Consider the following 19,362-nt stretch of genomic DNA (forward strand, 5'->3'; position numbering starts at 1 on the left):
AATAGAAAATAAACAAATAAATAAATTAAATTAACATGAATATACATAAACGATCACACATATATGTATGTATATATATATATATATATATATATATGTATATATATATATGTGCACATACGTATGTACACATATATATATTTATATATAAGCTAACAATAAAAAAAAACACTAACCTAGTTTTAAAACAGATCCTTTGCCCGATAAATGCATGCCCATTGGCTGATAGGAAGGGCGCGGTGGATACTAGAAAGCTGATTGGCTAATTAAAATCTCAATAGAAGAGGAGCATATAAAAACGATAAACAACCACAGAATTCGCGCATAAGCCTGAAGAGTCCTAGAGTGGATGAAACGCGGAATATTCAGTGTAGCTTAATCGCCATATGTATTTTGTAAATTACTATATATATATATATATATATATATATATATATATATATATATATATATATATATATATATACTGAACCAACGTATCACAGGTGTTCTAGTACTTTCTAAACTCTAGAACTAGTCAAAGAAAAGGTTGTACAGATATAAAAGTTCTACTGTATAAATCAAAAGAGAGATATTGATTATTGTGAAGCTGGGTAGATATGAGTCAGGTAAGTGGAAAAGTTTTATAACAAAAGAAAATAAACATGAAAACAATCATAACAAACATTTTGTACAATAGATAAACACGAACAAAAATACTATAACATTTAATATAATACAATAATAATAATAATAATAATAATAATAATAATAATAATAATAATAATAATAATAATAACAAATATAATAACCATGAACAAATACAACCAACACAATACATATTAACAAATATAACCACATAAACAAGTACAATACCATTAACACATACATCACGATATACTCTTGTTAGACGATGGAAGTTAAACAACGTTCAGCTTGGCTAATATCAGATGGGTGAACATTCGGAAATACCAAGCTCTGTATGTTATTAGAAGACAAAACCTTCCTGAAAAAGAAACTGCAACTCTGAAGATATTTTAGAAAGTACTTAAGTATAGCCCGCTAATTCATACACATTTGTGTTGACATAACGGAGCTACTGACTCCTGGGTGGAAGTTCTATGCTCAGTTCTGCGAGGAAGGTCTATAGAGAAAGTATGCAAATCATTTTTCAGGGTTTATTTTGTTTAAAATAACACAATTACACAAGACGACATTTTAATTAGACAATAGCGGCCAGTGATTATATCCGCTCAAAATTGTATTAATATTATTATTAATCTCAAAAATCAAATTTACTTAACGGTTTTAAAAAATAATCCTACATATACTGCGAGAAGTGGGTGCACCCTTATGGAATTTCTGAACATCCAGCATCATCTTCCTAGGCTTTTCAACTTTACAAGCTTGCTAACTATAGAATATCTGAAAACGTTTTCTAGATCATCAAATCCTTTCTCGCTGACCCGACAAATTCTGTTATATTGTAAAGCATATTTAGAATTGCTGGTTGCACTTTTCAATTGTGTGCGAAATTATATACACTCTGTTAGTTTTTCTCGAGATTTTAAAGTCACAACAAACGAATTAGTTTACAACAAATACAATCGGTCGTTGCAGTGAGGAGAGAGAGAGAGAGAGGGGGTGTTGCTTGTCAGTGGGATATAGTGTGACTGGCAGACGCCTATGCTTGTACGCTGGCTCTCCTCGTTCTCTCTTTGTCTTTGTTCTTCGTCTGATTTATATTGACATTTCATAAATCGGAATTTCGTTGTTTTCTTTTTGTAAAATTTACAAATATTTATAGGTCATTTGACGTATCGGTCATTATTTAGAACGTTTCTTTGTTCACGGTTGGTATTCACAACTCAGGTCAGAAACGTAGGTTGATTCCTTTGTTTACGATTGACATCATCTACCTGATTTTTGGAATTGCATGTGCGTGCATACATCCGCATACATACATCACCTATCCAACACTAACTCATTAACCTTTATTCACGAGCGGCCTTTAGGCCTTCATAACTAGTGACTCATTACATAAACAGATCAACAGGGTAGTATGTATATAATGTAAAAGAAAAAAAGAAAACAAACTTAAAAACCCTTATCCTTGAGAAGTGTTGACCCCAATAGTAAAAAAAGGTCCTTTTCAGTTCTGTTTACAGAAACAAGACAAATTCAATCAAACAAGATTTTATATGTGAGGAAAGTAAAAGTCATCAGATTTTCTGCAAATTTACATTATATATATATATATATATATATATATATATATATATATATATATATAGTCATCCAGTCATCCACATACAGTACTGTTTCGCTGTTTCACAGCTCATCAGTGCGGCTAGACAGGCAACTACCTCAATATATATATAAGCGAAAATATGTATGTGTGTGTGTATTTTTGTGTATGTCCGCAAAAGGCTTTCTTCGTCGGCCTTCTCGGTCGGCTCACTCCTTCTTAAAACTTTTTATATCACGTCAAAATCGCAATATCAACCACTTCAGAACGGGGTCGCGGCTATCTTTAATTTGCCCGACTTTTGCCAGCTATTTTCGAGATATTTTCCGAAAAGCGAATGATGGGGCGGGGGAAAACAGAAACTGGCTTGCAGCCCAAAACTAGGTCAAACATCACGCAACTTAACTTCTTCGCACCTGCCAATTTCAATTTGTTAACTGAACATGCTCTTCAATTCATCTCTCCTCATGGCCGAGATGGTTAGGTGTCTGGCTTTTTCCCCCCCTTTCGTTTCCACCTTCGCGTCAAGGCTTCGCGGTTCAAACCTACCTTCCTACTAAAACTTTTTTTCTTTTACACCTTTAAACACCCGGACATGTATTGATCTCCCCCCTCCCCAACACACACACCTCCAAACACCCGGGCAACGCCGGGTACCTCCCACTAGTTAATAAATACCCAAATGCTGCAAGTTAAGAGTTTAGAACAAATAATCGCTTTTAGAAAGCTGTTTTACCAACAAATACTTTTTGAGACAACAGTATTGTTAACAAATATAAACTTTGACAACAAACTTTTCGACAAGTTTAGGGTTAATAAACAGAACATTCACTAAAAGAGTTACAAAACTTTTGTGGACAAGTGACGAGTTAATAATAAGTAAATTTTGGAACAAGGACAAAGTTTTCACACAGGTTAAAAATAAATAGATTTTGAAAATATTTAACATTCACAGCAAATATATATTTTTTAACACGGACATCATTAAAACGCTTCTTTGGATAAGTATAGAATTAACAACAAATGCGTTTTTGGTCAAGGACAGAGTTAAAAAAATACTTTTTTGGACAAATATATCATTAATAACAAATGGATTTTGGACAAGGACAAATGCAGAATAACCAAAATACTTACATTTTTGAACGAGGATAAAATTAAAAATACTTTTTGAAAAAGTATAGAATTAACAGCACATCAATTTTGAACAAGGACAAAGTTAAAAAAATACATTTTTCAACAGAATTAACAACAAATATATTTTGGACAAATACAGAGTTAAACACGAATACTTTTGGGGAACACGTAAAGATTTAGCAACAAATACGTTTTGGACAAAAACAGAGTTAAGAAATGTACTTTTAGGATCAATATAAGTATTTGAAGATAAAGAAACAATTACTTTTCGTTTTCGATACGTATTTGTTAACAGAAAATACTTTTGGAGACATGTAAAAATTAAAAACAAACACATTTTTGTACAATTATAAATTAAAGGACAAATATCCTTGGGATAAATACAAAGTCAATCACAAATACTTTGTGGACAAGTACAGGGTTAACACAAATGCTGTTTTGAACAAATACAAAATTAACAGCCAGTGTATTCTGAGACAAGTTCAGAGTTAACGACAGTTAGACAAGAAAATAATAAACAATAAATACTCATTGGGACAAATAAAAATTCAAAAACAAACACTGAGACAAATAGCAAGACTCAAAATTTAAAGACAAATACTCAGACAAATAATGAGACACCAACAAATACTGACTTAGAAAAGTAAAAAGTTATAATGCGACACTCTGAAAGAATATTAGATACGTTTCTAAAAGAGATATTATTTACATGGTGTCATGTTAACTAAAGGAACTACGGTGAATCAAACGTTAGATACTTCAGATGAAGAAAGCAAAAACAACCGAGGGGCACAGATGTTAGCCTTTCATTAGTTGCTTCACACAACACTGAGATTGTCCGTTTGGCCTTAGACTCGGTGGACGGACAGACTGACCTGTAGAGCGGGGGCTCTCTGAAGGAAATGAACTTCCAGAAACCGATGCAGGGCCATCTGTAATATGGTGTAATTAGCATTTAGAATTTTCACAATTCATTGAAATATACATCTAAATAAAAAAAACACGCATTATACACACGCACGCGCATATGTATGCCGAATTATATGAAGTAAATTGATAAAATTTCTTTTTCAGCAACAATAAATACAAAAGATTATTTCCTTATTCCTTGTTGTTTAAAAAATTAGAGTTTTTTTTTTCTTTACAAAAAAAAAAATAAAGCTAAAATAAAAAGCAAACATAATTATGTAATTGCTAGTCAGCATAAAAAAAACCTTTGAAAATTGTAATGTTCGAAATTAAAATCACTTGTTCCGAAGATCATGTTTTCAGGATAAAGTCAAATCTGTAAACAGAAATATTTACATCAATATTTGCGTATTAATATCTTAAAAAAATAAGTACATACATACATACATACATACATACATATATACATACAAGTGCATATATATTATATATAAGTATATATCTTATATATAAGTATATATATTTTATATAAGTATATATATTTATATAAGTATATATAATTACGTATATAATATATATGTATATATATATAATATATATGTATATATATAGTATATATATATCATATAAGTATATATAAGCATATATATATAAGTATATATAAGCATATATATAAGTATATATATTATATATTAATATATATTATATATAAATATATATTATATAAGTATATAGATTATGTATTATATTAAAGTGTATATATATGATATATTAAAGTATATATATTGAATAACATTAAAATATATATTATATAAAAGTATATGTATAATATATAAAATGACATAGAAGTATATATATATGTAAATATATATATATTCTATGTAATATATATACATATATTATATGTAAGCATATATACATATAAGTGTATATGTATTATATATAAATATATATATTATATAAAAGTAAAATATATAAGTATATATACATTATATATAAGTTATATATTATATCAATATAGTATATATATATATATATATATATATATATATATATATATATATATATATATATATATTATTTATTCTGATGCTTATATTTAGTTATGTTTATGTAGGTAATATCATTAAATAACTAATTTAGTCCACGTGACTTGAGGTAAACAAAGAAAAGACATCATGAAAAGCGAAACTTGTATATGGTTTTAAGTTGTACTTAAGAGAAGACTACATTACACAGTCATCAAATTAAACCGCTTTACTAACCAGGCCAGGCAAACCAATGTTAAAAAAAGCTTAAATTGTACAAAAATAATTTCTGTCCAACAAATACGTTTGTACAATTTCAGCCTTTTCTAACCTTATGGATGTAGCGGTATAAGATGACACAGGTATAAAGAGGATCCTCTTCTCAGACGCAAGTTGGAATCTTATGTAAGTCTGATTTTTCACTTGGTGATTTCCTTTTTCTATTCCTTGCCCCACGGATTAAATTGTTTATTTTATGAGTTTACCCACATAAATATGATCATGAAATGGAACCATTAGTATGATACATTATATACTCTTGGGAATAAATTCCAATGTTAAAAATATGAATAATAAAAAAGGAACAGAAAATATATTGACAATTTTTTAATTGATTTCCTTATTTTCATTCGTTATTCGCAACGTTTTAGCTTTTTCATGTCTCATCTCATCCTTTTCCAAGTGTTTTCAATTTTGACCATTTTTTTTTGGAATCATTGGGGTAGAGTTTTAGCATTCTGTAGGTCTTATAACATTCTTTCAGTTGACTTGCAGATTTTGGTCAGGATTAGATCCAACTCTTGACTTGCAGATTTTGGTCAGGATTGGATCCAACTCTTGACTTGCAGATTTTGGTCAGGATTGGATCCAATTCTTGACTTGCAGATTTTGGTCAGGATTGGATCCAATTCTTGACTTGCAGATTTTGGTCAGGATTGGATCCAACTCTTGACTTGCAGATTTTGGTCAGGATTGGATCCAACTCTTGACTTGCAGATTTTGGTCAGGATTGGATCCAACTCTTGACTTGCAGATTTTGGTCAGGATTGGATCCAACTCTTGACTTGCAGATTTTGGTCAGGATTGGATCCAACTCCAGCCTCTGTCACATCTTAGTGCTTGTTTTACAAGCATTTCCTTGCAATACGCTCCGATGATCCTTGTGCATTTATATCCTCTAAACGAAAACACACCCAACCCACCCAGCAGCAAAATCCAACCCCTTCATTGTAGAGGTCCAAAGATACAGGAAAATTCTCTGCTCTGATAGCTTCTTTACTCGAATGATTTTCCTTGGAAAATTCCTTCCTGCTTCCGGTTTCCTCGACTGCATCAATATTCAATATGTAGAAATTTAAATGTAATGTGAACAAACATCTTGCTGTGCAATTCTCCTGTGAATCTGGTCATGTAGAACACTCACCCTCTTGGATAAACCGTTGCAGAAACATTGGTGGACATGAAATGAAAGGCATCGTTAAGTAAAAGCTAACTTAGAGTAAGAGTGTATGTTTTTTTTCATAGTCAAAAAATAAAATCAAGAATAAAAATTTAAAACATCATCTTAAACAAATTAACATGAATTAAACTGAAAGGTTTAATATTAACATAGTGAAAAACGTTTCGGATGCCATTAACACTTTTCGTGTTTGTTACAAATGCGGCCATTTCATTGGCTGATTCATAGAAGTAACCGGTGAATAACTGCAAACGTCTGTTAGTAAAAAAAATAGGTCTGGTCGGATATAGTATATAATCGATAGGAATGTTAATTTTTTAACAATGTTTACTTAAAATCAATAAGAATTCATTTAAGAATTTTATTTATTTTTTGAAGCACACAGATTAAAAATTTCCATAAATGACCGGCTCTAAATAAATCAAATATTAATTTGTGAGATGCACTTATGTTTGTGTCTAAACTTGAGGATGTGACTGACTTTTCTTTTATATATCAGTGTTGGGACGATGAATCGGAATCAGGAATCAGAAAAATCGGAAGATTTGAGGGTATCGGAATCGCTATCGGAAAAATTTATGCCTATTTTCTGATGCCAAAACGATTCTTTTTATTGTCTTTTTTTATTTGCTTATGTTGCAACCAAAATCTTCCATTGCTGGTAATAATGATAAAATAATAAATATTTATTGATTTTAAATTACCAGTAAATCTAAAATCGATAGATCATCCTCCACAATTGTATTTGGATGTTTAGGAAAGTATCTGCATTTTTAACATGTGTTTTTACAAAAATTGAAGGAAATAACAATCTTATAGTTAAATAATTAGAGATTTATGAAGAATCGGAATCAGTAATTGTATTGGAATCGGGAATTTAGCACAAAATCAGTAATTGTATTGGAATCAGGAAAAATATTGGAATCGTCCCATCACTTATATATATATATATTGGCATTGTTCGGGACAAAACATATAGCATAACTTCTGTCCCTCTTTCTTTTCCCTTCCCCAGTTTGCTCCCTGTTCCCCCCCACTTCCTCTTTCTTCTTCGCCCAACACATTCCTCTCTTGGGGCATGCACACTCATAATCAGAGTCAGCTCAAGAGAAATAACTCTGTAGAAAAAAATTCAGAGTTACTTCCCTTGACCTAATAACATTAAAAGATGTGTGTACGTCATGATAACATTAAATGATATAAATAGTCACTTTACTTTCACATGAATCATTTTTTTTTATTTTATTTTAGATTTTATACATCCGAGGTTACATCAATTAAAGAAATGCCAACTTTGTGGATGTTTGTTGTGCATTTTTCAAGTTTTAGCTGTAAGTAAAAACAAATATTTGGCCTGTTTAATATAATAGATATCTTCTCCGATGAATGTGAGTTAAAAGGGTTTATTTAGGGAACAATGCTTCTTTCTTAGAACTGCACGCCTGTGGAACTCTGTTCCGTCTGCCTGCTTCCCACCGGACTACAACTTGGATGTCTTCAAGTCCAATGTAAACAAATTCCTAATGAACCGCCCCCTTAAGTAAACACTTCATCAAATCTCCACACTAACGTAATGTATTTGCAATAACCCTTATCCCTGAGTGGCTTCCGGGCCTTGATAAGTGGTGATCACTGTGTAAAAAAAAAAAAAAAAAAAAAAAAATTTATAAAAAAATAAAATAAACTCGTTTTTATTAGGTATCTTTATTAATATGTATTACAAACCTTTCACATCCGTTTAAAAAATGAGATTGCCTCTGCGGGTGTGAGATGGGAAGTTGCCAGCTGAGAGAAGAGTGCCAGTGATGAACGCAATCTCCTTCATAGAGTTTATGGTCTAACGCAGTGGTTCCCAACTACTGTGCCGTGACACACTAATGTGCAGTAGAATAATTACTGGTGTACAACAAGAAGGTTATAGGTTGCAGTTACAAGTTGTTACAGATTGCAAAAAATTTCATATCTTTATAAGTGGAGTTGTTTCCATCAATAAATACTAACTAATACATTATTACTTGCGTGATTTTGATGATTATATGATAAAAAAATAATAAAATAAAATGTATAATACATCATTCGTGTGAATTGTTAGATATTTTCAATTTTCCTTCTCTACTGTGTGTTATGTGCAGCCAAATGTTGTCTAATGAAGTAATGGTTTCAAATTAGATGAAAAATATGGCGCTTATGCATTTATGGTACTGGGCTATTTTTTAAATAGTATTTTCAAGTTAAATTCAATTTTTTATGATATTTTTGTTTATTAATTTTTTTATGTGAAAGCACAGAATAGTTACAAAACACACACCTTAAGAATGGCTTTCTAAATAATAACGTTTATTATTTCTGCGCAGTAATATAGATGCGTTAAATACCGAAAAGACACCTTACAACTCATCCTCCTAACCTTTAAGCTAAACTTCAATATTTTATTGCAAGAAAAAAAAAAATAAAATAAAATAAAAAAAAAACATTAATGTTTTTTTTTTGTGGTAGGTGTGCTATGAGAATTTGAAGAGCTCAATAGTCTGCTGCTTTGTAAAAAAGTTTGGGAAGCACTGGTCTAACAGCTGATTTAAAGAAAAGCTTCCTCATCTTTGTCATGGCCTTAACAATATCTTAGGAAGATATCAGATCGTATTTGCGAGTCAACGGGCGAGAGAATAGCCCTCTTCTGGCTCTAAAGGATCCAGTGAAGGATATTTAGTTATCTGAAAATAGAAATGGGGCGATCAAATCCTACGCCAGCTAGATGAGGCTTTGTTTGTTTGTTTGTTTGTTTGTTTGTTTAACCAGCATATCAACCTTCTTTGGGTCATTTAATGCTGTATACAAGATTTAAATTTTTGGTACTTTCAGACTCGATTTTCACTGGGTATATTCGGCCAATGTTTTGGTATAGTTTGTTATTTGGTGGTTTTTATATTTTATGGTAAAGATTTGCTTGTTTTAAGAAATTTAGAATGGTTTTAGGATTTTCTTTATTAAAGAGTTCTTTTAAACTTGTAGCCTTGTAGTAGTGTTGACGAATTCGTGTAAGATCATGACAGTCAAGTAAAAAGTGTTTCACTGTGTAAGGTTCGTGACATGGTATACATTTGGGGGGTTCTTCACTTTTTAGTAAATGGGAGTGAGTTATGTATGTGTGTCCTATCCGGATACGTGATAAGACTACTTCTTCTTTACGTAATTTTCTGGTATCTAGAGGGTTTTTTTTTAAGTATAGGAGTAATTTGGAAGAGTTTGTTATTTTGGCAATTGTTCCAATTTTCTTGCCATTTCTTTGTAATAAAAATGTTTATCTAATGTTTGTAATCCGTATATGGGACCTTTATGTCGTTTATTTGTAATTTTAAGGAATTTTTGTCCCACCATGTAAGCTTTATCATTTCCACGGAAAACGTAGTGACTGGGAATCCAACAGAAGAAGAAAGTTTTGAAACCGATATATACAAATGTGGAGGCAGGGATGATATAATGCAGCACTTTCTTGTCCGCCCTCTCCTGTTAATTGTTTATGACCTGAATTATGATGTAGACGATTAAACATATTTATTGTTAATATTAGTTTAAACTGGAAACATTATATAGTTCAATAGTTAAATTACTACCGAGAATTTTTGATTTTCATAAGCTTATTTTAATTATTATCCATAATGCGTTAAAATTTGTGTTTATCACAACCAGCAATCCTTCACTATCTGAGGAAGATACTGAATGTAAGCAATAGACAGGTGCAACGACTGCATAAAGAGTATGGCAAACTGTCGTATGACCACAGGCTTCAAAAGACACGTAAACAAGATCAACTAAAACATATGTGATAGAATCTCTGTTTTTACCTGAGTACATGCCGTCGTTAGTGTGTACGTTGACAGAAACAGGGAATCCAGGGTGACTGGGCTGATGGTACTGAGCGATTAATACATTCTTGCCGGTTGACCGAATTGTCCCCGAAAGGTCAAGAGTTGGCTGAAATTAAAACAGTAAAAAAAAAAACATTTGCATTAAATACCAACACGATTTGTCTGCATGTTTTTTTTTGTGTTTTTTTTTGATAACTATTTTGTATTATTTGCACAGTTTTTTTTTGTTTTTGTGGGTTTTTTTTTTTTAACTTTTGTTCTCGAAATTTTGAAAATAAATTGTTTTTATTATTTCCACATTTTTTCTTCAAACTGATAGTCTTCTTCATATCATTTGAACCAAAACAATCCAAATAATACGAATAATCAATTCTCATCTCAAAAATTCAGAAACATATTATTGTTCTTATTGGAATTGTTTTTGAAAAAGAGTTTTTTTTTTTTTTAATTTACATATTCTTTCTTCAGATTATCGTCCTTGACTGAATTTTTGTGATAAAAAGGCATTATTTTCAGTTTTTCCTATTTATAATTGAATATTTATACTTTAAAAATAGATAAAATTTAAAACTAAAAATTAATAATTAAAAAACAAATTGAAAACTACACATTTATCATCAAAAAAATAAAATTGAAAACTGAATATTTATAATAAACAAATTTTAAAACCGAATATTTACAATTAATAAAAAAAATTTTGATTTCAAACTGAATATTTATAATTAAAAAAAATTAAATTTTAAAACTTAATATTTATAATCAATAAAAAAAATAAATCTAAAACTGAATATTTGTAATTAACCAAAAATATTTAAATCTAAAACTGAATATTTATAATTAAAAAAATTAAATCTAAAACTGAATATTTATTATAAATAAAAAATTGAATTTGAAACTGAATATTTATGATTAAAAAATTAATTCTAAAACTGAATATTTATAATTAATAAAAAAAACGTCACAAACGTAACAAAAACCAAGACTTCAAAGAATGGGTTGAGAGCAACAAATAGTGTATTTCATTGTTACTAACAATGAAATACATTTTTTTTGCTATCAACCCATTTCTTGAAGTCTTGGTTTTTGTTAAAACAGTATATATATATATATATATATATATATATATATATATATATATATATATATATATATATATATATATATATATATATATTCTTACTCTGTCAATATTTCGTCTACATACTCGAAACTTAATATATAGAGGATTTGGACCCATGGAATAAATTTGATTTTGTTTTTAGCTGGTAAAAATAGCTGCTAAGGAGTCAAAACTAAAATCTATTGGAACTTGGCAGGCATAAATCGAGTAAATGTGTTATTTCTATGCATGCGCAAATATACATTATTTTTTAAGTTTTTATATGCATGTGGACTTAGATCAGATGATAACAAATGTGACTGGAGAGTTACATGTTTTGGTTTCGATTCTAACTGATGGTACCCAAGTCATGTTTGTTTTATTTACTTTTGAAATCGTTACTATATATTAGGTACAATATAATAATCAATAGAGTATTGGCTCAATAATAATAAATACGAAATATCATATTTAAGCATATTTTATGGCCAGGCAACGCCGAGCGGCCTGCTAGTATTATTATTATAAAAATACAAATATAAAGAAAAATAATCTTACATGTTTTTTATCAAGTTTAACCAACTTCATATTTGGGTCAGTTACACCGGGAGGAAGATCTGTGGATCCTTGATGAGGGTAAGACCTTTCTGCTTCAATTAAAATCGATCCACCAGGAATGTAATATTTAGTGCTTATACATCTAAAAAATAAAACAGGATAAAATAAAATGCAAACATAAATAACAATGTTTTTTTGTTCCACGTTTTAGAAATGAAACCTGTAAAAAAAAAAAAAAAGTCATTTTGCAAAATATCTACTGAAAACTTTCTGAAAACTGATATTAAAGTCAATTGGATTATTTGAATTATTCGGATTACTATTTACATCTTGGTTCTTATTTTTGAAACGTTTTAGTCATCCTGTAACTAGACATCACCTTCTAATAAGTCATCTACTATGTGTCAATGGAAGAAACTAACAGCTGTTTCTGTTAACGGAGATAGTTTGTTATTCACATGCTATTTTACAGTAAGGGCCTTATTTCATAGATTGTTGAAGAAAACACAAGATCTTTGTGCCAATATTTAACATGCATATCAATATTATTGGTCATCTTTGCTATCGTGAATAAAAGTTGTATGAAAAGACTAGCTATTATTGTTTATTTTTTTTTTTTGTATAAATTCTATAGAATTGGGACAAGATTTTCAGAAATCGTAAAACTGAATTTCGCATGAAAACAATGGTATCTACGTATTCCTCTTGTTTTTAAGATGATTATATCCAAAAATTACGAAAATCGATAAGGTAGAAAATTATTTATTAAAGAAAATAAAAAATAGAATTTTGATGAAAACGATCGTAAAACACAGAAGATTTCAACAGGGAGGTAATTTTCTGTTCGGATTTAACAAAGATGGCAGCAAATTTTTCACCTGCTAACATGATTATAGTCGTTTTCTTTTAATAATTCTGTAATATGCAGGTAATTTCAACTGCCTAATTTGGAAGCTACCGTTGTAACTTATAAAAATTGACAAAAAAAAGTCAGTTGAAACCATTGTTTTTTATCTAAAAACTCCATTTATCGACTACAAAACCTCGTCTCAATAATGTAGAAACACCTATAAAACTGTTAAAGTGATAAAAGAGGGAATAACTCTAAATAAAGAAAGGAAGAGTTATCATCCTTTATAGATCTTGGAAAAGACTAGAGAATTCTTGAGGAGAGAAAAAGCAACATGGCGAACTTGTTCTATGCATATCCAATGATCGTGACATCTCATTCTCCGAACACAACACACCCCAAACAGGATCAATTGCCTCTTAGAAAATTAGGGCCCATTGTGAATTAAGGATCAAGTCTACAGGAACACTTTAAGTAGGGAGTTAAGAAGCAAGATGCCTGTTCACATTACATTTAAATTTCTGTATTATTTATCCATTTATTTATTGCAGACTATTATCCTCATTATTCTTAGTTGTTGTTTCACAGCGTTCTGGCCAACTAGTCCGAAATAAATAGATAGATAAATAACAAAAATTACTCATCTCAAAAAAGAATTCCAAATAATCAAATTGATATAGGACTCTCTTTGTATCAAGGGGCCTCTACAATTAAGGCAGGAGATGTTGCTGCTTGTCAGGTTAATCAGGAGTATTTATGCTTAGGTGGCACCAACGTCACAAATTCATCAGAACACATTCCACCAAAGTACTTGTAAAATAGGCACAGGGTTACAAGATTACGGCGATAGGACAAAAGCTGGGTTGATAGCCTAAGACTTATTAAATAGGCAACTCTTTTTTGGACCTTGTTCAATAAAGAAAGATTAATTGTTGGTGTAACGGTCTATATGTAGCAACAATATTCCATACATAGATGAACGGTGGTGTTGTAGCGATATAGAATACTGCCAGGTGTGAATAGATTTCCTTGACTTTGTTCTTTTTAATCTGTTAGCGTTAAAAGCAACTCTACATAATTATTTATAAAAAAAAAAATGTTGATTCGTATGAATGTTCATGGTATAATATTTGACCAGTTCGATTCTATCATTCACACTGGTGTCCATTTTCTAGAATCAAATACTAACCCTAACCATGGAAACGTCTCCAGCATCCATAGTGAAAGAAGTTTTCTGGAAGAACAGGATTCGAACTTTGAACACCCAGGTCATCAATCCACACCAATATTTACTTCACCACGGACACCTTCCCATAATTTTTCCTAACAACATTTTAAATAAGGAGTCAGAAATCAAACCTAAAGAAACCTTCAGAGTGCTGTTAGAATCATCACTTCTGAGGAGGACACCTGCAGACTTACCCTAACCAGTTGCATGCAGAGGTCTGATGATATCCTAGTGATGGCCAAAGTAAACTCCTTCATTGTATGCCTCAAAGACTCAACTATAAGTTCTTGTGCTGAGGAATATTATGAGAAAGGGAGATAGATTGAATATGATTGGATGTCCTTCCCCAATTTCAGTGCCCAGGACTACCATTTTGTTGCCCGTTCCCTTTTGCACAGCACTGGTGATGCAGAGATCTGGTGGTATTCTGATAATGCCCGGGGCTAACACCTTGAGTGTATATCCTAAAGACTCAAGTATAAGTCCTAGTGTTAAGAAATATTCTGAGAAATAGAGATAGTTTGAATATATTGGGATGCTCTTCTCATTTGGATGCCCAGGCTCACCACCTTGTCACCCCTCTTCCTCTGCACACCACTGACCCCTTCCAACCCTAGCCTGCACATTTAGATCCTAATGCAATGAATTTTAAAGATAATTAAAAAAAAAAAGACAAGTGTATTTTCAGCAGTTGAAAGTAACATATTTAGCATTACACTGTATCTCATGTCAGTGTCTTTATGTAATACTGCATGTTTAAAAAGATAAATATACTTACTTTCCGTTCACACGAATGCATACCAAGCTCGGCTGGACCAATGAAAGGTTACAGTCGTCGTATGGAATAGCGATGATAGATTCCTGAAAACGAAAAAGATAAATCAACAACAAACAACAAAAAAGTATTTTACAAAAACTGCATACTAAAGTCTACTGTCTTGACCCTGTGCTATTCCTTTACAGAGTACACATGTCCTGTATAAGAGACAAACCTATGCCAATAAATTAGCCACAGCACTGAACAACACCTCCTGCTACTTATGTTTTCATCTGTGAGCAATTAACAAACTAAAATAAAGTTCTTTGAAAGACGAAGGTTATCCCCTGCAGGGGAAGTTGTACATGTAATTGTGAGGCAAGTGTTGCGCAATCTCCAACCACATCTCTCCTGAATCGGCACTGTTTGAGTCCAGTGGGAAAGAAAAATTCCAGGACGACTGGAAACAATGCCGAGATAAGCAGAGAGCACATACAGCAGCTGGAAGTGTCAAATGGTCACCCATTTAGTACTGACCAGGTTCAGCGTTGCTTAACATTTGGTGATCCAGCGGGAACCGGTGTGTCAACTTATTTTTATGCTGTATATGTTCTTTATACTTGCGACAATAACAAGCAAGGGAGGTCACTCTTAGAACTTATCACAAAGAAATAGAACTCTTAAAACTTAAAAAAATGCTTACTGGACACTGTCTTCCAGTGTCTAACGTCTGTCCTCGAGTGTCTAAGATCTCTCTGTACAGGAGTTTGTCACGACAATCTAACATTAGGGTACTTTTCCCTACAAATAAACCATGACTAAATATTCAAAATAACACAGCCCAAATAAGATCTCCTCGGTGTGGCTAACCCACACTGGCTTTTACGAGGAATGGGCACCTTCTTCAAATGATGCTACCTCAAGCACGAAGTTTGATACTCCACCAGATTAGATGAATTCTTGTCCTGAAATCCAGTGAGACCAAAAGACCGAATCGAAAGATATACTATAGCATATTTACATGGTCAATAAAGATATACTATAACATATTTACATGGTCAATAAAGATATACTATAACATATTTACATGGTCAATAAAGATATACTATAACATATTTACATGGTCAATAAAGATATACTATAACATATTTACATGGTCAATAAAGATATACCATAACATATTTACATGGTCAATAAAGATATACTATAACATATTTACATGGTCAATAAAGATATACTATAACATATTTACATGGTCAATAAAGATATACTATAACATATTTACATGGTCAATAAAGATATACTATAACATATTTACATGGTCAATAAAGATATACTATAACATATTTACATGGTCAATAAAGATATACTATAACATATTTACATGGTCAATAAAGATATACTATAACATATTTACATGGTCAATAGAGATATACTATAACATATTTACATGGTCAATAAAGATATACTATAACATATTTACATGGTCAATAAAGATATACTATAACATATTTACATGGTCAATAAAGATATACTATAACATATTTACATGGTCAATAAAGATATACTATAACATATTTACATGGTCAATAAAGATATACTATAACATATTTACATGGTCAATAAAGATATACTATAACATATTTACATGGTCAATAAAGATATACCATAACATATTTACATGGTCAATAAAGATATACTATAACATATTTACATGGTCAATAAAGATATACTATAACATATTTACATGGTCAATAAAGATATACTATAACATATTTACATGGTCAATAAAGATATACTATAACATATTTACATGGTCAATAAAGATATACTATAACATATTTACATGGTCAATAAAGATATACTATAACATATTTACATGGTCAATAAAGATATACTATAACATATTTACATGGTCAATAAAGATATACTATAACATATTTACATGGTCAATAAAGATATACTATAACATATTTACATGGTCAATAAAGATATACTATAACATATTTACATGGTCAATAAAGATATATTATAACATATTTACATGGTCAATAAAGATATACTATAACATATTTACATGGTCAATTCGGGAGAGGAAAAATATGTTCATTCATTTACTAACTCAATGTTTGAGATGTAAATGAGAACTTTAATGGAATATTCAAATATCTATGTACCTCATGTAGAGGTCAAGTGTTAGCCCTTTGATTTCTGAGAACTTAGACTGAAGTAAAATGAAACAAAAAGTATCTCAATACAAGTCTGATATTTATATTCTTTTACAAAAGCAGTTGGAAAAACGTGGGAAATTTGTCAAGTTGTAACTAAAAGCAGGTAGTGGTTGTAGCTATAAAAATAAAATATGACACTGCTGTATATGTTTCATGCATATGTTTTTTTTTTTTAGTTAAGTATTAAATATTTGCTATTCTCTCCCTTCAATATCATATTTTCACATTGCCTTCTTAATGTATCCTAAGCTGGATGTCACATTTCCCTATATTTAAAACCTAGCTTCTTTCTTCGCTTCCGATGAGAAGCATTAGACTTCGAAATGCCTAGGCATAAAGAGCATTTATAATATCCCCATTTCCATTGATGTTTTTTCTTTAATGAACTGATAAATAAATTCATGCATAACAATATATATTTTACGTTGTCTATTATTTTCTTTATATGTTTTATGCTCCATCCAATATGTTGAGCATTTTATATCTTGATAAATCTCAATTTAAAGAATCCTATATTATTTCTTTAATCCTCTATCATATATATATATATATATATATATATATATATATATATATATATATATATATATATATATATATACGGAGTTGGAATGAATGTGGAGAACTTGTTAAGGCAAGTAGTAGTTTTAGTTATGAAAATAAAATATGGTAGTATATTTTTTAGCGTTAATGTTTATTTTGCTGTCAGAATAAAATTTACTGTAGTTATTAATGTAACTGTTACATAAGAGACCCCCGGTAGGAGGTTAAACAATAAATTTGACCAGAAAACGTAACCAAGGGTCACATGCAGAATCTTTGTGTGGTCAAGGACGGCAAACAAAAAAGTCAGTCGCAAGTTTAGGAGAGCCTGGGTCAAAGCGAGGGACCACATTCTTGGAATGTCGGCTGATTGGAAATCGTCATTCTAGGCTACATAAAAAGGGACATACAGTGAGAGACACGAGAGAACAACAACACCAGTGGGGAGCAACACAGTCTTCTACACACCAACCACCAACCCCGTCACGCGGCAATCAGATTTGTCAATCTGTCATTAAAAACTTAAATGTACAGAAATAAGCAGCAAATATTTTTATAATCAACTGTGTGTGTTCTTTATTCACTGACGAGTGTTTAAGTACTTTTTAATTAAATACACTTAAACGAAATTGACGACTCGGCCATCATCATCATCATCAAAGTGAAATGTAACATGTTTTCACTCATTTGCGATTAATAAACCAAATAAAATATGCATAAATGTGCGAGTTTTTATACGTCTCTACATCATAGCTTCTTTTTATGTTTGCCACATTTCGTGTGTAGCGGTGATCGTCTCGTCTAGTGGTCGATGATCAATCTTTTAAACTAAGACGAATAAAACTTTTCATGCAAGAAAGACAAACACAAGGTGACGTTAGCTGAGATTTCTTTAAGGTTTTATTGAAGAGAATTTACTTATGGAGAGAGAGAAAGAGACCAATGTATCTTAATTATTATTTAGTCCTTAAACTTCTAAATATATCTTTATTATTTACTTCTTAAACTTTCTAATCTGCAAACGTAAAAAATGAGTGACCCAACGGACAGAGATATCTTTAACATTCATCGAGATTATCCGTTTTCTGCACCATTTGGCTGTGTCTCGTTCGCATGCTTTTACTGAGAACTGATTTGAAAACCTTTGTTTTTCTCACTCAAAACCATGACGTCATATCATATCATCATATCGTTCTCAATGTTCTTAGAAAGGTTTTGTATCATAATGTCTTTGATAAGTATTGATAATCGATAAATGTCTTTGATAAGTATTGATAATCGAAAAAAATCTAATGAAAGGAGGAAAAGACGATTTTGATTAAAATTAACGCCTTACACAGCCTAACATCACAACTGCATTTGAGAAGTTTTATTACCACACAAACCGAAAGGCCTGACATATAAAATCAACAGTAGGTTCTTTGATATGACAGGGGCGCATTTGAAATGAATGTTTCTGTTTAGAGCACAACT

At 30.9% G+C, this 19,362-nt stretch overlaps 1 protein-coding gene across 4 annotated transcripts in view; it reads right to left on the reverse strand.

Moving 5' to 3' along the window:
- The window catches only part of LOC145261195 (laminin subunit alpha-like), a 469,749-nt gene that overhangs the window by 243,119 nt on the left and 207,268 nt on the right, over positions 1 to 19,362 (reverse strand). For all 4 annotated transcript variants that reach the window (XM_080119517.1, XM_080119518.1, XM_080119516.1 and 1 more), the window contains 3 exons: positions 15,137 to 15,219; positions 12,281 to 12,422; positions 10,600 to 10,729 (listed from right to left, as the gene is read on the reverse strand). In XM_080119517.1, coding sequence (XP_079975643.1) covers positions 10,600 to 10,729; positions 12,281 to 12,422; positions 15,137 to 15,219 — 355 coding nt within the window. The remainder of the gene's footprint in view (positions 1 to 10,599; positions 10,730 to 12,280; positions 12,423 to 15,136; positions 15,220 to 19,362) is intronic.

This window comes from Euprymna scolopes, chromosome 37, assembly GCF_053919585.1.
Source record: "Euprymna scolopes isolate OS-2025 chromosome 37, ASM5391958v1, whole genome shotgun sequence".
NCBI classification, from domain to species: Eukaryota; Metazoa; Mollusca; class Cephalopoda; order Sepiida; family Sepiolidae; genus Euprymna; species Euprymna scolopes.